This window comes from Aythya marila (assembly GCF_965140915.1).
Source record: "Aythya marila genome assembly, chromosome: 12".
NCBI classification, from domain to species: Eukaryota; Metazoa; Chordata; class Aves; order Anseriformes; family Anatidae; genus Aythya; species Aythya marila.
Window position 1 is genome coordinate 8,591,735 of NC_139053.1, and position 22,528 is coordinate 8,614,262.

General features: G+C 49.0%; 3 protein-coding genes and 1 long non-coding RNA gene across 4 annotated transcripts in view; 1 reads left to right on the plus strand and 3 right to left on the minus strand.

Moving 5' to 3' along the window:
• Positions 1–527, minus strand: part of AMFR (autocrine motility factor receptor) — a 29,437-nt gene extending 28,910 nt beyond the window's left edge. The window contains exon 1 of the mRNA XM_082769790.1: positions 226–527. Within this exon, the coding sequence (XP_082625916.1) occupies positions 226–444 (219 nt within the window). The 5' untranslated portion in view covers positions 445–527. The remainder of the gene's footprint in view (positions 1–225) is intronic.
• Positions 528–1,425: 898 nt separating this feature from the next.
• Positions 1,426–8,361, minus strand: NUDT21 (nudix hydrolase 21). The gene is made up of 7 exons (XM_082770384.1): positions 8,193–8,361; positions 6,010–6,210; positions 4,721–4,784; positions 3,933–4,022; positions 3,184–3,259; positions 2,701–2,815; positions 1,426–1,712 (listed from the first exon to the last, which is right to left on the minus strand). The coding sequence occupies exons 1-7, from the start codon at positions 8,306–8,308 to the stop codon at positions 1,691–1,693; spliced, it is 684 nt and encodes a 227-aa protein (XP_082626510.1). The 5' UTR covers positions 8,309–8,361; the 3' UTR covers positions 1,426–1,690.
• Positions 8,362–8,468: 107 nt separating this feature from the next.
• Positions 8,469–18,020, plus strand: OGFOD1 (2-oxoglutarate and iron dependent oxygenase domain containing 1; the record flags this gene model as incomplete). The annotated part of the gene is made up of 13 exons (XM_082770415.1): positions 8,469–8,628; positions 8,735–8,880; positions 10,337–10,383; positions 10,461–10,561; positions 11,217–11,333; positions 11,832–11,923; positions 12,928–13,056; positions 13,414–13,527; positions 14,258–14,337; positions 14,454–14,749; positions 16,086–16,208; positions 17,064–17,122; positions 17,395–18,020. The coding sequence occupies 13 exons, from the start codon at positions 8,469–8,471 to the stop codon at positions 17,554–17,556; spliced, it is 1,626 nt and encodes a 541-aa protein (XP_082626541.1). The 3' UTR covers positions 17,557–18,020.
• LOC309882911 lies at positions 11,955–16,066 on the minus strand. The gene is made up of 3 exons (XR_014318376.1): positions 16,017–16,066; positions 15,637–15,787; positions 11,955–11,996 (listed from the first exon to the last, which is right to left on the minus strand). It is a non-coding gene; the product is annotated as an uncharacterized lncRNA (long non-coding RNA).
• Positions 18,021–22,528: the final 4,508 nt, after the last annotated feature.

Here is a 22,528-nt window from a genome sequence, read left to right on the forward strand (position 1 = left end):
CCGATTTCCCCCGATTTTCCCCCAAACCTCCCACCGGGGAGGGCTCGGGCCCCGCTGCCCCCCTCACCCTCAGCCCGGGCGCCCAAGCAGGGCTGCAGCCGAGCCCCCCCGCCCACCACCACAGGCCCCGGCCCCGCTGCAGGACCCGGGAGGGGGAGCCCGGGGGAGCCCCGGGGGCTGCGGGGCGCTGAGGGCCGAGCCCCCTGCGGCCATCCCGGGCCTCACCCAGACGCAGAGGCTGTCGGCGAGCAGGAAGGAGGCGACGTCCAGGGCCCGCGGCCCGCCCCGCGCCTGCAGCTCGGCGGTGGAGCCGGCGGCGGCTTCGGGGGCCCGTCCGAGGGCTCGGTAGGCGCTGAGGGCGGCTGCCAGCAGCGCCAGGGCGCTGAGCGCGGTGTAGGTGCGGAGGCTGGGCCAGGGGAAGCGCTCCAGGAACAGCAGCGGCATCGCGGAGCCCCCCTGCGGGCCGCGGGCCCGCTTCCTGCGGCCTACAGCCCGCCCGCACGGCCCCCGGTACCGCCCCTCGCCGGGGCCGGGCCGCGCCGCCCCCGCCGGGGCCGGGGAAGGGGAAGGAGAAAGAGAAAGAGAAGGGGAAGGGAAGGCCCCGGGGAGCGGCCCCGGCTCCCGGCTCGGGGCGGGGGGTGCTGAGGAGCGGCCCCCGGGCGGCCGTTGGGGCTCCCCCCGAGCCGGGGAGGGGCGGGTCCGCCGCCCGGCACAGGGCACGAGCGGGATCCGGAGCAAGGCTGCGGCAGAAGGGTGAAGGCAGCGGCTGAGTATGCGAATAAAAATGCGCGGAGATGTGTGGGCTGCTGCAACCTGCAGGAGGCTGAAGTGTTGGGGAGAGGGAGCTGGGGTGCTGGGATCCCTCGCACCATGACACAGCACCAGGAGGTCGGCATCATGCAGAACCGCCTGCATGAGGCATTGGCACACTCCAACATGAGCCAAGCTCAGTCCTGCTACAAATATATAAAATGAATCTGACTTCTGTATTTAATTGGCTCTCAGGCCTGTCCAGCAGAATTGACTTGTGTTAGGCTGTTGCTTTCTTCAGGGGACAGAGAGGGTGAAGATGCACGTTTTATTTTGTGAAAGCCCTGTACAAACAGCAATGCCTACAGATTATTTTGAATAAGTTTTTTAAAATGGCTTTAATTATTTATACTCTCACTCAAAACATAAACTCAGTTCTTCGAATTAAAGAAAGGCTCAAAATTATCTTGCACCTAGTTGTACTTCTGAATCTCTCCCTCAGACTAAGTCTGTGCTCAGGGATGAAAATTAGGGCACAGTCGGATGTGCCCTGAATGGTCAGATCCTCCGCTTGTTCTTGAGGTTTTCTGTATTGCTCAAGTAACAAATTTTAAAATATGCTCTTAAAAGTAGAAGACAACCACAGCAAAAAAACACACTGGAAGACAAACAGAATCAGACCCATTTTGTTTAATGTTGTACAAAAAAAAGGTGAGTATTACAATGAAAAGTGATTAAAACACTGATATCTATCACATTGCCATCCCACTACTCAAACAGTTGAGATTCGCTTCTCTATTCATACAAGAGAAAGTTCAGTGGACTTCAGGTAAAGAACAACATAAAAAAAATCCTTGTCACACACATTCTTTTTTCTACATTTTAAAGCTGTGCTCACAGAGACGGCTTCTTCTGTCAGACTCTTCGGGTATATGGGAGCTCAGTTGTAGATAAAGTTGAACCTAAAATTAAAAGGGTTATACCACGTGAGAGACTTTTGTTGTTTTCATTTAACTGACATTTTGGAATGAATAAGCAAATGTTTTCGTTTTGCTCTTGATAAGACTCCATCTGACAGAGGAAAAGTGATTTTTTTTTCCATAAGACGACTTTAGCATAGCAAGAAGCGTTATTTTTAACAGCCAATGCTATGCTAGCATTGCACATCTGTCTCTTAAGGCTGCAAAAGAAATAATTATTTCATCTCTTTAGAGAGCTTCACAGATATGAAAATACCAGTGAGAGTTATGTAACCCATCAGTAACTCTCACAGCATTTCTGTCATCAGAGCCAGTTTTACACACTCGAAAGGTAGCAGACAGACTCAGCAGAAGAGCTAATTCTTGTCAACTACATTTCCCAGCAGACAGAATAGCACTGTGCACACACAAAGCGAAAGGAAGCCTCCATCTCAGCTTCCTGATGTCCTTTGTTGGGATGCAGCCATTGCTCTGGTGCCAAACTGGAGTTTGGCTGTGTAATAGCCCGTGCTTCCCTGGTACTTTAGACAGAGCAGGGAGGGGGAAAGGCCCTGAGGAACAAGTACCAAAATTGGGACTAGACGGAGGAAAACACACAGCACATAACTCAGTGCTTCAAATAAGCATCTTGGCTTTTCCTCTCACATTGTCCCAAACACTTGGAAGAAGCTGGTACTTAGCACGGGCGAAGCTGCGCGTGCACTTTCAGGTTTTCCTCTGTTAAAACTTCCAAATGGGATTTTGGTGCTGGCAAGATGCAACCACTGCCTCTGAAGTGTCCACACCATCTAATACGTCCTCGTGCCCCTCAGCTCTTCACCTGACATTATGCATCCACCACAACTTGTGCGAGGCAAACTCTAAGCTCTTTGGGATAGCTGCAACCTTTTCATAATTTGCTTCTGTAGTGCCTAGCCTTGCTTTGGTGTCAAAGTTCCCCAAAACTACCTCACATATGAACACAATATACCTGCTCAAAAGTTGAGGAAGGCTGGAAATAATAGGTCCATATCCTGGTGCGTTGTCATAGAGCTCAAACAACGGTGCAGCGACCAGTTTGTAATTTTTGGGGACTGCAAACAAAGCTACAAATAAAGGTGAGTTGATTAATATTAAACAAAAAAAACATCCACCAAGCATTCAGACAAGGTATCACCCCCCCAATCTCTAAGCAAGATTGCTACATACAGCACTGTAGTACTAGAGCAGGTTTATTCCCTTCACAGTTAAATACAGAGTTGTACACATGGTGTGGGAGCAAGAATGGGAATTTACTAGGACCTTGTGTTCAGAGGATCACCTAGCTTCAAAACTGATACCAGAATTTATTTTTTTTAATGTTTAACTATAAACAACTGCAAGCATATGAAAATTAACTTGCTACCACATTTCCTTGCATGAAGTGCGAGCATTTAGAGTTTTATAAATCCAATATTCTGTAGCAAACACTTACCCTTTTCTTGAAGCTGGACCAAGAAAAGCTTTTTGTGCTCTTTTGGTTTTGTAATATGAGCTGGGATATAGGGATACTGGAAGAAATATAAAAAGTTTGGTCATACAGAGCTTTGAAAATACTATGTGTTCTTAAATGCTCATGTATAAGTTATTAAGCACTGTCCGAGTTTTCAGCACATCCTACGTTGTTTCTTCATGGCAACAAATAATGAAAACAGCTTTTGTGAGAAAGGATCAAGAAGGAATCCTGTTGCCTTCACAACTCTCCGGAGGATCTCAAGAGGTACCAACACTCGTTACCAGTTAACACAACCCAACAGAACAGAAATGTGTAATAGCAAACTGAGCAAGTATTCGCAGGATCGAAGCATTCAGAACTGGAGCAGTCAGACCATTTTATTCACAGGGCATCTGCTCCATCTGTACCAGTGAACAAGTTTCCATTGTGGTTAAAATAGCTTAAATGAGTTTAAATGGAGTGCCTAGCTTAGCAAGGGACTGGAAACTATTACATCCATGCTTTCTCATCCATCAGGACAGGCGTGACGAGGCAGAGGCAGTTTCCACAAGAAAAACTTGAAAAACTTTGGAGTTTGTCCTCAGTCACAGAAAGCAGATGAAATAGAGCCCAACTCTATTTCATCTATTTCATCATCTAAAAAGCCCAACTGGCAGATTGAAAACTTTTGGAAAAAATGATCAATATTGAAGAAAATGAAAGCCAAGAGACGTGAGAGACGTGCTCACCTGCGGAGGTTCGAAGTTCGGTCTCCACCAGTTGCCAATGCAGTCATCAATCACCCAGTCTTGCTGAACACCATCCTGACGGCCCAGTATCTATCAAATACCCAGTCACAGTCAAAATTAAATGCCCCAAGCAAAAATTTCAGAAAACATACACTGGAAGCACAAAGACTTGTTGTAATAAGGGATGTAGATCAGGACTACTCTGGAACAGCTTTTTTATTTATTTATTTTTTAAAGAATATTTGTGTAAAGTGACATTTTATCATAGAAACCTCTCTTGACAGGACAAGGACACTTTAGAAAACATTCCAAATTCCATGCTACGTTCAGTTGTACTACCAGTGGAAGAACAAAATGCCACATTATACTACCTGACAGTATTAACTGAGGTTCAGCAGAGCGCATTTAAGCTATTAATCAGTGTGTTGTGAAAACTGTCTCAAAAACTTGTCCTCAGTCATGCTCAGCATCATAGTTTACAGCCCACCTACACACTCACTTGCCTGAAGCCAGCCCAAAAGCAAAGCTGAAAACGAGCACAGGGCTTGAGTGGTAGGAAGGGGGGCTGCCACTGGACCGCTCGGTCACCCTCTCACCACGCAGGTGAACGAGAACCGACTGCTTTACGTTGTTAGCTGCCCAAGAACACTTTACAACCAAACACAAAGGCATCAGAATAACAGAAGTGATAAGGAGACTACTTTAATTCTTTGGCTATTCTACTAACTCTAGAATAATTCAACATTCTATAACATTCCAGAATTGCAACGTAACGAAAGAAAACAGACCTCTGTCATTAAGCGTTTGAGCCCCTCTACCTCATCTTCTCCTGGATTGAGTTCACCACCAGGTCTGTTAAAATAATCAATGATTAAAGCTAGGTTTACGCGTTACAGTATTGACAGACTTTCACAGGTAAGTTCGGACATGCTTCCAGGCAGGGAGCTATGAATTCACTCAAGGCTCTTGCACCTGAACTTCCACATCTAACCTTGTTAAAGCTTAAGACAAAAGGATAGCCTTCACCAAAACTAAAAGGGCTACCACATGTCCCTTTGATAAATAAAACTGTACACAAGACTTTAACGTCAATGGGACAAAAGTATGACAATACACTTGTTAATGAACAGGGCATTTAAAAGGTAAAACTTAAACAGCAATACAAAACCATCAGAAATCAAAGAAAAGGTTGTAAGTATCAATTGTAGTTGCTCTAATCTCAAAAGCAGCCCTTAGTGAAGCATACAGAAGCATAAAAGTGGGGAACCCTCCTGCATTTAATGCAAGATTAATGAAAGAATAAAAGGACATTTACATCACAAGTTTTTCTGAAAAATGGTCAGAGTCCAGCCTACTTAGTCCACACACACATCCCACATCAAAATGTCTAAAAAGCACCTGGATACCAAGTTAGATTTTTCCCCCTCACTTGAGAGCAAACACCGCAAGCGTTAAGAACATCCACTGCGTGTGTTACTGGTTGTAACTCATCTCAAGTTCAGTCCACCCAGTTTAAAACAAGAAAACAAGCACCACCACCACAAACGTATGATCCAAACTAAAATTTCACTCCAGTAGCGAAAACTATTAAACTAACTGACATGTTTTTCCTCACACATTCAAATGCCTTTCTTATTGCCTCCAGCCTACCCAGCAGTTTTGTAAACGGATCCCGTTCCGTGTTTATCAGGGAAATTCCGTGTTTATGCCCCGAGCTTCACTTTACCATTTCTGCAGCCACACCATATGGGTATTTAAGCATAACAGCTTTCCTAACAGTGTGAGAACAAAAGTCTGTCTCTGATAAGAGCGTTAAACAGGACTGCTGATGCACTGTAACTAAGATTTCCAGCTGGTCCAAACCCAAAGTGACCCCACTCATGAGTCAAACACACATATTTCAGAAGAAAACTTCATCATCCAAAAAACCTTTTCCCAGATTATGTCCTTGCAACAAATGAATCCCCTTCAGAACTCCTAACAGATCCGGCCACATTTTAGCTTCTAATAAGCACATTTAGAGGTCTGGGATGTTAAGGTTGGATTAGGAAGGTCGGTACAATAAGCAGAGACTTACAGCTTGAAGAAAGTCGTTCCCAGCTGCAGTAACAGCACGTGGGGCAGCCTATGCTCGTGTACGATCAGAACCCCTTCCACTGTCCGCCTCATGCCGATTTTGTCAAATTCTTCTCTCATGCGTTGAAAGCGAGCTGCCACTGAGCTGTCCTTCTCATAGAGGGGCTCCTTTGTACCAAAGGTATAGTTGGTAAGAGGATACCTATAAGGAAAAGAAATAGGTTACAGCATGACAAGAAGGCTGGATTTAAATCACAAGCACACAAACTGTCCCTGCTTGAGCAAAGGGTAACTGTCACTCTCATAGGGAGGTGGCAAGCTGAGTTGCAGCACCCGCATGACATCAAGATCTGCTCGAGGAGATACAAGCACAGGAAGCCAGGCTGACCGGACACGATGTTATGGGGCTGATTCAGAAGCAGGCAGGGAACTCCAGACGTGCCAGCAGCCCGCTTGGACCTGCACACCGCAGAGCAACGGCAGCCGAGGCTCTGAGAGGAGATGGGAAAGGGACAGGAGAGAACTGCTGGGAAGGATGGAAGCTGCACGGGACAGCTCCCGTTTCTGCAGGAGTGATGAAGAGCCGGATAACTGAACTGTTAGAAGAGGTTTTGCTTTGATGGGGAAAATGAGATGCCTGGATCATGGAAGGGGAACACTGAGCGTCAAGGGCAGAGCTGGGGGCCTGGGGTAAGAAGAGCTTGAGCAGATCACGCAGGTGGCTTTGGTGCTGGACCTCTGCTTCCTCTAGAAACAACGCAGCGTACCCTGAAGGGATTTCTATAGGCAACAGGGACCAAGTAGAGAGAGAAGAATCAGAAGAAAGGAAAACTTAAGAAATTAAACAGTCCAAGAAGGCACAGAGGGCAACAGGAAAGCATTATTGTCCAACTAAATGCAAGTAAAGAAATCACAACCCACTTCCAGCTGCTGGAGCCATTCTCAGGCACACAAGTGAGCCAAAATTCATTTCCTAGCTGCTGATACCTTCATGAACAAGCTTCTCCCCTGCACTTAGAACAACCTACGTTTCCATTCATTTCCTTTCTTTTTGATTCCCAGAGAGCCACACTAACAACCCACTGTGTTACCCTGTAATACCCTATACCATGTGTGCGTGGGTACATCAGTTCCTACCTCAAAACTGTTAGCTTGAGCTTTACAAAAAAAGTTGGTAATAGTTTCCTACTGATTCTTCTCTTCAGAAACACCACAAAAATATCCCAGCCTTTGAAACTAACATTGAAACTTCTGCAATAAGACTCTAACTGTGAATAAACCCAGCTGTACCAAGCAATACACACTAATTTGTTTGATTAAGTGAACAGTGAATATGGACTATTGCAGTTCACATTTACTGCCTTGCAGCTTGACAGGCATATTCCCCAAAGAATGCATCAGAGTTTACTCAGAGAAGGCGGCAGAAATAGGTGCCTTCTCATGCAATAAAAGTACGTGCAGCAAATAATTGCTCTAATTGCCACAGATACAAACTTTGTCAGGTAGCAACCAAAGTGAAGTTGAATTAAAACACCTGGCTCACTCAGTGGCAGCAGGGGGATCTAACCACATGCTGGGTGAGCCCAAGGGCAGCAGAGCCCCTCTGCTCTCCCAGGAGTCACCCTGAAAGCTGCAAGAGGGGCAGAGGAGCCACCCCTCGCCCCATGCCACCTCTCCCTGACCCCCTAGAAACATAGAACCATAGATTCATACAGGTTGGAAGAGACCTCTAAGATCACCTGGTCTGACCACTGCTGTCACCCACTAACCATGTACCCAGGCACCAGGTCCAACCTCTCCCTGAACACCCCCAGGGTCGGTGACTCCACCACCTCCCTGGGCAACCCACCCCAGTGCCTGACTGCTCTTTCTGAGCAGCAATGTCTCCTCATTTCCAACCTGAACCTCCCCTGGGGCACCCTGAACCCATTCCCTCTGCTCCTATCACTGGGTACCTGCGAGAAGAGGCCGACCCCAGCTTCCCACAGCTTCACTTCAGGCAGTTGCAGAGAGCAACGAGGGCTGCCCTGAGCCTCTGCTCCTGCCTGAAAGCCTCCCTTGCTGCACCCAGAACCCCTCAGAGCCCCCCAGAGCCCCTCAGAAACCCCCAGAGCCCCTCAGCAGCCCCCCAGGGCCCCTCACAGCCTCCCCCCGGCGCGGGCCGAGCGCTGTCGGGGCGCTCACAGGTTGATGGTCCTCTCGAGGGTGAGCGGCTTGGTCTGCTGGATGTACTTATTGCCGAACTGGTTGACCCCGCGGGGCCAGCCGGTCTGCGAGCGGTTGGGCGGCACCACCGACATGGCGGCGAGGGCAGCAGGCCGGCGGGAGCGCCGTCCGCCATCAACCACCCGGAAGCCGCCTCAACGCGCCGCGCTTCCGACCATAGAGACGAGGTCCTCCCGCGCGCGCGCGCGCGGGGGACGCTGGGAGTTGTAGTCCCCGCCTCAGCCCGCCAGCGCCATGGGGGCGAAGCGGCGCGGAGCGGCGGCGGCGGGGGGCGGCGGGGAGGAGAAGCGGGGGCGGCGGGCGGCCAGCGCCCAGCTCTGCGCTGCCCTGGGCGATGCGGCGCTGAGGGAGCGGGTGGCGGCGGCTTGGGCCCGCGGGGAGCCGCTGCGGGACGGTAGGAGCCCGGTTGTGCCCCCCCACACACCCCTTTAACCCCCGGTTCTCCCCCATCCCCGGTGTCCCCCCCCCCGGTGCCCTCAGCGCCGTTTGTGTCCCCTCAGAGGCGGTGTCGGTGGAGCCGGCGCCGTTCCGGCACGGGGTGCTGCCCCGCTTCCTGCGCAGCCCGGCCTTCGCGGCGGAGCTGAGCGATGAGCTGCTGGGCCTCGGCTTCACGCCGCGCCGCAACGACCTCGTCTCCGGGCGGCAGGTGCGGGGAGGGGGCTAGGGGATGGGGAACGGGGGCGTTTGGGGTCAGGGGATAGGCAATGGGGGGTTCTGGGGGCAGGGAGTGGGGAATGGGAGGTGCTTGGGGTCAGGGGATGGGGGACGGGGGGCGTCTGGGGTGAAGGGATGGGCAACGGGGGGGTTCTGGGGGATGGGGATGGGGAATGGGGGTGTTTGGGGTCAGGGAGTGGGGATCGGGGAGGTCTGGGGTTAGGGAGTGTAGAATGGGGGTGTTTGGGGTCAAGGGATGGGGAGCGGGCGGTTCTGGGGTATGGGGATGGAGCTCGAGGGGTTCTGGGGTCAGGGAGTGGGGAGCAGGGGGGTTTTGGGATCAGGGGATGGGGAGATGGGGGGTCTGGGGATGGGGAACAAAGGGCATCTGGGATCAGGGAGAGGGGACCAGGGGGTGTCTGGGGTCAGGGAGTGGGGAATGGGAGGGTTCTGGGGTCAGGGGATGGGAGATGGGGGGCGTCTGGGGTGAAGGGATGGGCAACGGGGGGGTTCTGGGGTCAGAGAGTGGGGATTGGGGGAGATCTGGGGTCAGGGGATGGGGGACAGGGGGTTCTGGGGTGAAGGGATGGGGAACAGGGGGTGTTTGTGGTCAGGGAGTGGGGATCGGGGGGGTTCTTGGGGATGGGGATGGGGAATGGGGGTTTCTGGTGTCAGGGAGTGGGGACTAGGGGGTGTCTGGTGTCAGGGGATGGGGGACGGGGGGTGTCTGGGGTCAGGGAACAAGGAGCGGGGGGGTTCTGGCGGATGGGGATGGGGACCGGGGGTGTTTGGGGTCAGGGAGTGGAGATCGGGGGGGGTTCTGGGGTCACAGAGTGGGCAACGGGGGGTGTCTGGGGTCAGGGAGTGGGGACCGCAGGGTGTCTGGGGTCAGGGGATGGGGAACAGGGGGGTTCTGGGGGATGGGGATGGGGACCAGGGGTGTTTGGGGTCAGGGAGTGGGGATCGGGGGGGGTTTGGGGTTGGGAAGTGGGGGTGTCTGGGGTCAGGGGATGGGGAACAAGGGGCGTCTGGGGTCAGGGAATGGGGACCGGGAGGTTCTGGGGTCAGGGAGTGGAGAACGGGGGTGTCTGGGGTCAGGGAATAAGGAATCAGGGCATCTGGGGTCAAGGGATGGGGGTATCTGGGGTTAGGGGGGTCCAGGAAGTGGGAGCCAGGGAGCGTTGGGGGAGAGTCTGGGGTAAGGGGGTCTGGGGTTCAGGGGTCGTGGGTTGGAGGGGTCTTGGGGGGGACTGGGGAGCAGGGGACATGGACCGGAGGGTCTGGGGATGGGAGCGAGGCCTGGGGCAGCTGGGGAGCAGGGACCAGGGTTTTGGGGGCCGAGGGGTGTCCAGGAGCAGGGTCCAGGAGATTCCAGCAGGACCCCGGGGGTGTTGGGGAGCAGGGCTGCCCTAACCGCTTCCCTCCTGCCCATCCTTGGGGTGCCACAGTCCGAGGAGCTGGGGGCCCGGCCGGAGCCGCACGTCGCCGCGCTGAGGTAAAGGCCCGGGGATCCTCGGGTAGGAGCCGAGGCCGGCCCCGAGCCTGCCCTATACCTCGTGCTTCGCTCCGCAGGCGAGCGCTGAGCGGAGACATCCGAGCGTGGCTGTCTGCCGTCACCCAGATCGAGCTGGAGCCCACCATCGACATCTCCTGCGCTAAATACGAGTGTACCGGTCAGTCTGCCAGCAGCCCCGTCCCTGACGCTGCTGTGGGGGTGCAGGGAGCTGTGTTTCTGCAGAAGACCCTCCAAACCCCCCTGCGAGCCCCTTCTAATGCCAGGAAGGTCCAAGAAACTGGCAAAAGTCACAATCAGGGAGAAGAAACACGTGTGAGGTCCAGATTACGGAAAAGCTATCGCTGCAGTCACCTCACCTAGCCTTTTCGTCATGAAAAATCACCTCAGGCCGGGAATATTTGTACTGCTCTTAACTCAAAGGTTTTCTGCACAACCAACTGTTGGCCTCTTCTTAAGAGATCCACCCCCCTCCAGCAACAAACCTCCTCAAAGGGCAGTGGGGCATTAAAGAATCAGACCTTGAATCCCCGATTAATGTAGGAATCTCTGTCCACTGTACCCAGCAATAGCTGCAGAGGGTGGGTGATGAGAATTGTAACTGTCTGCATCGTCAGAGTGGGCTAATCCATCACTTACAGCAAAATCCCACAGCGTTACTCTTGCTGTGTTGGTGATGCTGACAGGTGACACTACAGTTCTTGGGCAGGGCACGTTTATTCTTGTATCTGTGTGGGGACAAAGCTGAGAAGGAGCCACTGAAATTAATTGTACGTATAAGAGGTTCTAGTGCAGCAAAATGTGTGTAATTGCAGATGTCTTACTGTGCCACGACGATGAGCTGGAGGGTCGGAGGATTGCTTTCATCCTGTACCTCGTGCCACCCTGGGAGAAGAGTGACGGGGGGACGCTGGACCTGTTTAGCACAGATGGTAAGGGCTTGGAGCTCAGCCTCAGGGGGCTGGAAAAGATGAAGCTTATGTGGCCCTTGCAGCAACTCTGCCCTCAAGCAGTACAAGGAAGATAAATAATTTATTCTTCGTTCAGAAAAGCTGACATATAGATAAAATTTGCACCTTGGAGAGGGGCTGTAGTAGTCTTTGCAGACAAAGCCAGGGGGTGACAGCAGAGGAAAAAGAGAGGCCAATGAAGAGGGGAATCCTTTTTTTCCCTGCTTTTTTGAAGGAGCCAAGAGTGGAGGCAGGATAGAAGTGAAGCCAGTAACTGTGCTTGGAACTTTAATGTGACGAAGATAACTTCCCTTTCCAGCAATAAAAGTTCACTGGTTGCTCATCAGGCTCTTGCTCTGAGCTCCATACCTTACACCCAGGTGTCTCACCGGTCACAACATCATGAAGGCGGAGAGAAACATCAGTTCCTCGCAAGCACCAGTTCTTATCTTAATCAGAGTATGCTTTCTTCCTCCTCAGAACACTTTCAGCCACAGAAAATCATCAAGTCATTAATGCCTTCGTGGAACACGCTGGTTTTCTTTGAAGTGTCTCCAGTCTCTTTCCACCAGGCAAGGAGCTGCCTTTTATTCATTTTGATTTTTCTCACTGTTGTGGTTATTCATTCCGTGTGTAATAACAGTCCTGGTGGGTTGGGGAGAAGGAAAAGGGAGAAATGTACGCAGTCAGGACAGATAATTATGCGAAGTGCTGTGTTTTAAAGGCTAGTGACTTTGAGGAGGAAGGAACTGACAAAGCCAGCTTTAAACCATCCGTCTAGCTTCATTATCTTGGGGAAGAAATTCCAAAGTCTTCATGTGCTATTTGGAAATTTATGACAGTTGGAGGCTAGCAACCAGTCGTAAGGGGATGGCTCTCTCTTCACAGTGCCATTACAGTTCAGCACTCCCGAATCTGCAGCTGTTCAGTTTAGCCCAATTTATGTCTGTGCACAATTCGATTAAATCAATGTTTAACAGTGGCTATCGCTGTGAAAAACAAGTGTTTCCACAGACCAGTTTAAATGCCAGGATAAAAGACTAGCTCTTAGTCTGAAAGGTTTAATCCAGAGCCAAAGGCATCAGGCAAGTGCCCTTCATGATGGCTTGTTTTACAGCACTTTTTAAAAAGTAAAAGACAGAAGTGAGACCAGTATAGCCTGCTGTGGCCCACGTGCTCATCTGTATTCTGAGTATCCAGATGAACCTGTGGCAGCTGATTTTTGCAGCCTGTGCTGGCTGGTTCTTCAACAGGACAAGTGGTAGAAAACCGACATTACTTTTAATAATAAAGTGACTCAACCTTTGCTCAAGCTATCAGAGAGGGGGAGTGGGTTCTGCTGGGTGCTTAAAGTGAAAGCTCAGGATCAGATTTTGGAAATCTACAATGGATTTGAGCATCAGAGTTTCCTTTCGTCCCCTCTGTGTGAACAGAGAATAACCCAGTTTGCTCTAGCCCTTGTCTGACTCCTGTCTGCATCTAGTAGGCTCTCTGGAGTCAAGTCTGCGTCTTATGATGAGTCTATGTAGCCTGTTACGTGGTCTAAACAGTAACGTGCTGCTCAACGTTGTTACAGGTGTCAGAGATCCTGTCGGAGGAGAAGTGCCGCCTGTCAGTGAGCGGCTGGTTTCACGGCCCACCAATAGACAGACCTGCACCCTACATTGAAGCTCCCTTGCCCAGGAGCCCACACATCCCTTATGATGTGAGTAGCAAGCCTAGATTTGCTTACCTGCATTTCCATTTCTTTCATGGCAGCTGGAGTACCTGCTTGGGACACACCAGTGCTTGGGGATGCTTTAATCTTAACTTATCCCATTCTTTTTGTTTCTGTCCATACATTTGTGGCTAGTTTCCCTCTTGTATATCTCTTTTTACTCTGTCCATTGTGCATGCCAACAACAGCACAGAGAATGCAGCTAATACTCCTTGTGCAATTAAAAAAAAGAAATAAATGGAGTCTTGGGGGTGGAATCTAGCTCTGTGACCAGTTGGGCAAAGAGGAACTGGGAAATCATTCTTACTTTTGCAAATACACTGTTCAAATCCATTTCCCTTCCAGCATGAAATCTTGTATGAGTGGATCAATGTAGTTTATTTGGACATGGACTCCCAAGCTCAAATCCAGGAGGAATTTGAGGAGCGATCAGAAATTCTCCTGAAGGATTTTCTTAAGGTGAGCCCCGTGGTTCCATCTGATGCGGCCTGCCAGAATGGGTCTTGGGGCTAGTAGTGACCACACATCACGCAGGCTGGGAAAGGCCTTGCTTGTACAGCAACTAAAACACCTAATTTCACACCCTGAAGGTGTGAAAGGACGAGGTGACCTCAACAAGTCCCTTCCAACCTCAACCATTCTGTGATTCTGTGGTTGGATCACCTGCTCGCTGCCTGTACACTGCTGTGTAGGGACACATCAAAACCCACAAACTTTGCTTTACCATTCTTTTTTCCTACTAGAAGCAAAGCAGAAGGATGGAAACACGTCATCCTTCCTGTGGTGACCGGAGTGTCCTTACCTGTCCCTCAAGCTCTCGCAGCTAAGGAGCACTCAGGGAACTCGACCTGTATGTAAAACAAATACCTGCAATGGTTTTGTCTTACTTAAAAGGCTTTGCTTCTCAAGGCTGACTTACCCCTGCCTTACTGAGCATCCATATCTCAGTGAAATTACATTTTCACCCAGAAGAAAATCAAGTAATGTCTTATCTATTAGTCACTGGCATTGAAAATTCACTATGCCTGCCCAGCCTGTGCCCTTCAGCTCAGCAGTCCTTAGGAGCCACAGACAAGTTAGAGAAAAAGTTCAAGTGCCTTATGTATGAGTACAGGATGGCTGCTTGTAATACATCAAGAGAGACCTGGAGGGTAAACGTTCAAGTTTCTGCATTATCTTTCTCATGTAGAAAGAGAAATTTCAACTACTGTGTGAAGCTTTGGAGAACAAAGACATCCAGTGGAATACCCGGGGGCCTCCCAACAAAAGGTAGGAAATAACAGCATCCTGCTTCTACTGACCATGCCAAGCAGGAGCTGCTGTGAGGCTGCGCTGACCGACGTGGCCATCGGTTCCCCACTGCTGATACCTCTGCTGTCTTTCAGATTCTACGAGGCAGCAGAGGAGGACAGCCTCCCTGACATCCTGAAGAACTTCCTGCAGTTCTTACGCTCAGAGGCTTTGTTTTTACTGCTTTCCAACTTCACTGGCCTGAAGCTGCACTTCTTGGCACCTTCCAATGAGGATGAAGATGCTGGGGAAGGAAGAGCAGCAGACAGTGCTGGGCACAGCAGTCCCAAACCCAGGCAGGATGGGACTGAGCAACACGCTGATGGCAGTGCCCATCAGCCTGACCAGCCTGATGACATCCCCGAAGCACAAGACAGTGAGACACAGAACGGTAAGTGGAGCAGCAGCAGCATGAAAGGACTAGAGCAGAATCCTGACTTCAAGGGTTTTGGTAGCAGAATTCCCAGAGATTCTCATGGAAGTAGAATTTCACCTGCAGCAAGTGCAGGGCACAAACATGGGATTTGGAGCATGTCAGATGGGGTATCCAAAAAAAAAAGCGACCATTGCAGAAGAATTTGGACTAAAATAATGCATTGGAGCAGCATTTTGAACAGACCTTGTCAGCCCCAAGTCTATAGGACAAGACTTCTGCGGGAGTTAAAGCATGGGTGAGGAGGGAAGGCTGTTGATTGCCCGATAATCCTTTGCCAATAGTTACATGGTTTCTACATCCACATGTTCCTGCTCCATATAAAATAGATTTTTATATGAGAGACCAAATCAAATAGAAGGAAGTGAAGAGATTAGAAGTAAAGGTAATTTTGGATTTAGAAAACTAATACCTAAAAATTAAGATTTAACCTTTCAGAAAATGTTTCCAGCCTAAACAGCCACTTAATTGCCAGCAATAAGATATCGTACATAAACAATAATATTAATTTTGGAATCATGGACTGGTGCTGTTTATTTAAGGCAGTAGCTTTGAAGTTTAAGGGTAGAATTTTTTAAAATGTTCATCTTCTATGGACATTGGAAGAAAAAGGAATCAAAAACCGAGTCCTACTGAAAATCCCACCCAAACACTTCAGTGGTACAAAAGCTTTGTTGTTTTTTTTTTTCTGATTTCCACAGCTAGACATTTGCTTTTTCTATCTACAATGCTCCTGCTGTGTGATTTTAAACTTGTGTAGGAGGAAGGCATAGTTTGAGGCTGCATGGATTGAAAACTGAGCTGGGGCCATGAGAAAAGAAAGGCTTTCCCAAATTCTGATGTACCTGCCTGGGATTCACACGAAGAGTGAGTTCAGAGCACTGTCTTCCCTGAAGCATCGGCTGGTTTCGCAGTGTACTTGCAGAGCAGACAGGTTGTTGCTGGCTTTTGAAGTTCAGAGCTGTACTGTAAATCTGGGGTGGTGCGGGGGGACAACTACAAAACACAAGGAAGAACTGGTTAAACCAAACCACGTCGCCTCTTGGACCTGTCAGAGAGCAAATCTTGTCATCCCCCACATTGTACAAAGGGCATAACTAAGAGTCACCTCTGAAAAAGAAGTTAACATGAGATGTTTTACTTTTTCTTCCCTTTATGTTTGCCGGGGCCAGCAAAGAGGGCTTCACAGCGGTGTGAACAGTGCAGGGGCTTGCTCCCCACATACTTAGAGCTTAGCAGGAGCAAACTACTGGTCAACTTCATTGTTTTCCCTGGCATTTGTTCCCTCCCATAGGCTCAAGTACCCCTGTGTGCGCAGGGGAGCTGCGACGCTGGACCAACGGGCACTACACTCTAGTCCATGATGCTCAAGCAACTGAGTTTGCTCTCGATCTACTCTTCTTCTGTGGCTGTGAAGGTAAGCAGACAAAAGAGAAAGGTAACTCATTCTCCTTGACAAGGTTTGCCTAAAGGGAAGGCTTTGAATTCTGAGCATTGCTACAGCAGCAGAAATTTCCATGCTTTTCTTACCTGAAAGGGCTTTGTAGATTTTATCCTCAAAGTTTCTTTTACATAAGCACTGGTTTCAGTGGTCCTTACGCAGAGATTTGGAAGTGTGGCCATGGGATCAGCTTTGACTCTGCTTCCCCATGACCTCTCCTCTTCCAGCCGGGAGGTGGCGCCTGGGGGGCTCGCTGGGGCAGAGGGAAAGGACGGGGACCTTGGGGGCTTTCCTCCCACTGGGGGAGGTCCAGGTAGCCAGAATGCCTGCTGAAAGTGTTCCTTTTGGCTTTTTTTTGCTCATCAAAACCATCAGCGTCTCCAATTCACAAAGCCTAGGGGTTTTTAAAGTTTCTTTAGGCATGTTGAGGCATTTTAGATTGATTGCTAGTTGGATAATGGTGAAAACAAAAATATAAACATAAGCATTTTTGACAAGATAAGCCCAGAATGCATGGCTGAAGCCACCTGGCACATGCTTGAATTGAAATCCTTTTGCATATCTGCTAAGGCAAAACTGTTCTGCACATGAGGTGCAGAGAGCCAAACAACCTTAAATGGCCTGCCTGTGCTAAAAGGCAAATTTAGCATGGTTGCTTCAAGTCATTTCTGAATGTAAAGGGAGAAAAAATAGCCTGTCAGGAGGTAAATCAGGGATAATCCTGGATCTAGCCACTGTGCTGAGTGGGGTAAGAAAACTGCGTCTCCAAGAACGCTGCGTGGAGTCTGGACGGTGTTCAACTCTTTCAGAATCTTTCTGTTCTGTTTGCAGACTGGGATCCAGAATATGGTGGCTTTACTTCCTACATTGCTAAAGGTGAAGATGAAGAGGTAAGGAGCTCAGTTACTAGTTGCAAAGTAGATAAAAAAATGTTTAGAGTTGAGGGGCACAATTAAATTTTGTCGTAATGATAATATAATGTTGGGGGTGCTTGGTATCACGTGGGAGCTTTATGTCTACTCTCGAGCTTCCTGCCTGAATTACAGCTCATGGGTGTAGCTCTGGGTTCAGCTTTGAGGGGCGAGCGTTCACTATAAACCTTAAGACTCTGGCAAAGCAATTTCTTGAAACTATTTTTTTCTCTTACTCTTGTGCCTTCTAGCTCTTGACAGTGAACCCAGAGGACAACTGCTTGGCCCTGGTATATAGAGACAAAGAAACTATGAAGTTTGTGAAATACATCAATCACCGCAGCTTGGCACGCCTGAAAAAGCATCCAAACAGAAAAGGATTTTGGGATTTTTCATTTGTCTATTATGAGTGATGGTTGAGTGACCCTTGTCACTGAAAATAGTGGCTTTGGGCAGGTTTCTGTCCAAGCTGGGGCCTGCCTAAGCCCAGACAAACTTTGATGTTAGCATCAACAAACTTAGTTTGACTTAGCTAACTTGATCTCATTGTATACGAACTGTACCCTTCAAAGAGGGTCCAGGTGACTTTTTTTAATTAACTGTACACACGGAAATCCAGTCTCCTGACTTGGTTATAACATGTGCTCTTCACTGCTTTTAATGGTACGTGGAAGGGAGCATCCCCATGCAACTGATAACTACTGTATCACAGCTTTCCAGCTGTTCTCTCATGGAAATAGCATGGTGGGATGAGTCTCTCATCTGTCAGGATGAAAATTACAACCGTGCATGGCCCTAGGCTGATGACTTTTATTAAAAAAAAATTAAAAAAAAAAAATGTGTCAGTTGAATGCTTCAACCTGTAGCTGAGCAAGTTCTGTTACAAAATACCCAAGACATTTTCTGGAGCTTAACTGTTCACCTTTTGTAGTGTCAGAAATAATGGAATTGCCCTGGGAAATAAGAGGTTTTTCCAGCTGTACAGCTTTAGGGAATTGCAAAGGAAGAAAGCGAGGCTCTGAAGCCGCTGGCATTGACAAGGCCTTGGCCCTGTAATAGGGAGCTGGACTTTATTATGCTAAATGCTGTGCAGGCAGACTCAGATGCAGCCCCTACTCCAAAGAATTTACAAGTCAAGCAGCAGGTGAGAGGAGAGACCTGCTCCTATGTACTTCTCTACTTGTGAGCGTGTCCTGGGACAGCTTCGTGCTTCTGGTATGAAAGAGTTGTGGCTCCAGTCTCAGGAGAGGTTGGGCTGGGAGCAGGAAGGTGTCAACTCACCTCTTTTGGCTCATCGACCCCAGGGAGCAGGAGGATCACCTACAGCATAGCCTCTTGTCACTTTGACAGTTCTGTCTCAGGGGCTGCTAAGCTCCAGGGTGGCTTCTGTCATTGGAGAGAGGGTGCTCAGATCTTTCCAGGTAGCAGGTATGCAATTCTTGTGGTAGGCAGCTAACTGCTGTAAGAAACGTTGTGGTCTTGGTGCCATACCTTCCCTGCGTACGCGCTTTCACTAATTGTAGCCTGCCTGCCATGTTAATTGCAAGCAGGGCTGTGCTGGACGTGTCACCCCTGGGGTGCTGTCAGCCCACTAAGAGGTGCTGTTGCAGAATGCGTGCTGAGCACTGAGGGAGGCCAGCCAGCTGGGCAGCAGAACACCACGCTGTAGCCTTGGCCCTGGCATGCACATGCTTGCCTAAAGCTTTTCTGCACTGGAGAGACACAGGTGTACTCTCAGATCAGCCAGGTGTACTTGCAGATCAGCCAAGCCAGACAATGTAGGCTACGGGCCTGCAGCAAGCTGGGAAGCGTGCACATTCATTTCCCTCCTGAAGCTTCTGGGTCAGGAGAGGGACTTTGGTTTAGCCTGCTACATCTCCAGCTCCAGGTGTATTCTCACTGCAGACACCTGGGGTGGTGTAAGACCACAGCTAGCAGCAGAGGATCAGCAAGCTCAAAGTAAGGCAAGTTGTGTTGGAACAAACACTCCGCACCCCCAGTGCAGAAGCAGCAAGGGCTTCGGCTGTGACTTTATTCTGAAATGGATTAGGAGAGAGATGGACATGGTCTTGTTCACACTATGACTTGTTTTCCTAACCTGGTTTCTCTGCGCACTGCAGACACTTTCAGTTCTAGTGTCCCTCTGCTACTGTTTAAGCTGCTTACAAGGGCATGAAGCTAGGAACAAATACTGAAATGTGCATTGAACTCTGTCAATCACTAATTCCGGTTAATTTCTGAGGCACTGGTACATTTCTAGGCAACAGATACTCAGGAGGAGAAAGAAGTCCTTACTCTGAGCTGCTACAGTAGAAAAAGACAAATAACAGGAGAATTCAAAGGGAAAAAAATCAAAAACATTTGTGCAGTTGCAAACAAAGGTTACAGATACCACAGCTGTTCATGGTGCAGTCAACTAGGCAAAGTTGGGAGTAAGTTAATTAACAAAAAGAAATTACATATTCTTCTGCATTGTCAGCCTAAGAGTGTGTTTGGTAGGTCTTGGAACAGCCTCCCAAAAGACTGGGAGGAAGCTGTACTTCTTGAAGCTTACTGCTTTTTAATAATAAACAATACACTAGAGGGCATACCAGCCTCTACTTGAGCGAGCCAGTTATCTCTCCGATTGTACAAGGAAACACCCTTCTGCCTCAGGTGACTGAGATGAAGTAACCTAAGAAGCCAAATTTGCACTTAGCATTGAAAGACCTAAAAAACAACACATTTCTCTTCTCCCACGCTTCCTGTTACGTACAGGTAGCCCAGTGAAATTCCAGGTGACAGTAGCTACTTGATGGGGAGAGGGAGGGACCCGAATTTAGACTGTGCCTGTGATGGCAGCCCTCTCTACAGATGCTCTTACTGATGTGTGTATGTGCAGCTGCCTACAGCATACCCTGAGCATTAAGGGATATATGAAATATGTACTGCCCACCAAGAGAGAAAGCAGAAAAATACAGAAAAACAAATAAGGACAGAATAGCAAATGAACAACAGGGTACAGAGTGTGCAGCAGCTGAGAACAGAAGCTTCATACCAGGCAAGACAGCCTCCTGCAGAAGCTGACCAGCTCAGCTACACGAGGATGCACGTTTCCCACCAGATTACTGCACTGCCACAGCCAAGAACCCTGGCATTTTGATGCAGGGTACCAGCAGCTTTCAGTTATTGAAGTGCTGAGTTGTTCAAATGCTCTGTGACAAATTTTTCAGGATCTGGTTGTTGCCTGTTTGCCAAGGAGCTGAAAACTGAAGTGATTCAATACAGTTTAGCTGTAGACCAGACTGAAGGAATGATTTTTGCATTCATAAACACACAGCAAGTTAAGTTCTGACATCAGGTATTCAGTGAATTAGGATTAATCGAGATGAACAGCAATCCACGGGACTTGGAGAAAGTGTGGCTAAAATCCAGTAACCTATTGTCAGCTGTCAGTTCCATTTTTTTGTTTGTTTGTTCTTAAACTCCAAAACAGAACTTGAACTAGGACACAGGAAATCCCTGTTGCACAGCTCCCTCTTCAGAGGGCACTGATCCAGCACAGGATTTTGGCAGCACATTTCTAAGGCAGCAAAGGGACCTTACAGGAAAGCCATGTGCCCGTGAGCACACTGCCTGCAGGCACAGCAGAGCCCCAGTGCAAGTTTCAATTTCAGGCAGGCACCAAAATGCCCCAGAGGGGCAGGAAAATGGCCTGAACCCAATTCCCAGTGCACGTACCAAGGCCTGCTGCTGTCCAAGCAGCCTTTCCCAATAATTTTTAGCAACTAACGTGCAGTGCTACTGGTGTGACTTTAGAGTTCACTTTGTACTTGCCCAGTGGCTTAACTTGTTGTGAACAATTCCCCTCCCGTTCCCGAGAAGAGGATTACTGCGCAATAGCCCTGGACTGAATCTTACCAGTACAGATTGTTTGCTACTCATTTCTTGGTGCAGGTTCAGCTGCGCACGCTGCTTATGTCAACTTGCTGCTGTGTGCCAGCCAAGGGCTGCTTTATTTCAACAAGCAACTGCAAGCTTTGTATCACTTCAGCTTACAGGATGTGGATTGTACCTTTGGCAAAGACAGAAGTTGTTTTTACGGGAAAATAAATGACAAATTTGTTGTCAGAAACCTAGCCGGGGGAAATCAGCCGTATCGGAGGTCTGGACTGTGACTGCAGGACTGACAGTGACACAGGCTGCCAAGAGCCAAACAGAGCCGGGACTGGAAGTGCCTGATGTGTAGCCCTGGAAGTCAGGCTGATGGGAAAGCTGCTTTCTGATCACAGACACTCTCTGATCATTGAACGGACTACAGAAATGCAGCTAAGCAAGCATTAGGATTTTGAATGTAAAGAGCAAAAGAAGAGCTGGAAACAGTGGGAACAAGTACAGCAGGTGGCAGAAAGCCCGAGACTTATGCCAGGAGACTGTTCCATAATCAAGTCTTACAGCTTGCTCGCTTAGAACAGCACGGGTGGCTCACCACCCTTTTCACCAAGAAGCTGGATTTGACTAACAACCAGGTTCTTAAAAGGATTCAAATGAGCTCTTGCTGCAGATTGGAAGTGACAGAGATCCACGCATTTGGCAGTGTAATTCTTCATCTTGAAGGGGTGAAGCACTGGCAAGGGGCTGTTTTGGAGATTAGAACACATTGCAAGAATTAATTTCCCCATTCAGCTGCCTGCCCCGTAGCGAACAGTGGGCTGCTGGTTTTAATTTGGTATTAGCAAATAGACAGAGCAGTTACAGGAGGCGAGTACTGCTGACAACCCTGAGAAGCTACCCAAGAACATCCTTTCACAGATGTGATGGACTGCCTACTCCCCGCCGTGCTGCAGATTGATCCATGCAGTGGTAGACATGATGAATGGTGCAGGAGCAGGAACACTGGCACCCAGCCGCCATCCTGTCCAGGATATTTTTAGCTTCTAGTAGGAATTTGTTTTGGCAAAGGTTCTGAAATATCTTTATATCTAAACTACAGTTCTACTGTAGTATTTTAATCCAATTTAAGAGATCCCACAACTAATAAACAGTTTTGAGCCAAGGGCCAAGAGATTTTTCAATACCTTCTTTTGATCCCATTATGTACTGCTACCTCTTCATAAGTATGCACCAAGCTTGGGTGTGTAGTTTGTTTTCCTCATTCCTGAAATACGCCCTTACCCACCTCAGTATCTGCAGTTTCATCCAGCAGTAGCAGGGAACAAGCAGCTGGAAGGACAACTTCCTGCAATCTGGGTGTGGGGAGAGCATCAAATATGAAACCGACCGCTTCCTACCTTCCTATCCTGGAACCGGACAGCTTTCAAGGATCATCTGGCTTAAAAGCCAGCAAGAAGATGTTTTCCTTTTGGTGCTTCTAGTGCAGTGGGCTGCAGTTTACCCAGGAAGCAG

Excerpts from the sequence above, each read along its gene's own strand:
- NUDT21 (XM_082770384.1), bottom strand. The coding sequence starts at position 8,308 with ATGTCGGTGGTGCCGCCCAACCGCTCGCAGACCGGCTGGCCCCGCGGG. Across the intron at positions 4,023-4,720 it reads TCAAACGCTTAATGACAGAG|ATACTGGGCCGTCAGGATGG; the intron begins GTCTGTTTTCTT and ends GGTATTTGATAG. Across the intron at positions 1,713-2,700 it reads CTTCCTCAACTTTTGAGCAG|GTTCAACTTTATCTACAACT; the intron begins GTATATTGTGTT and ends TTTTAATTTTAG.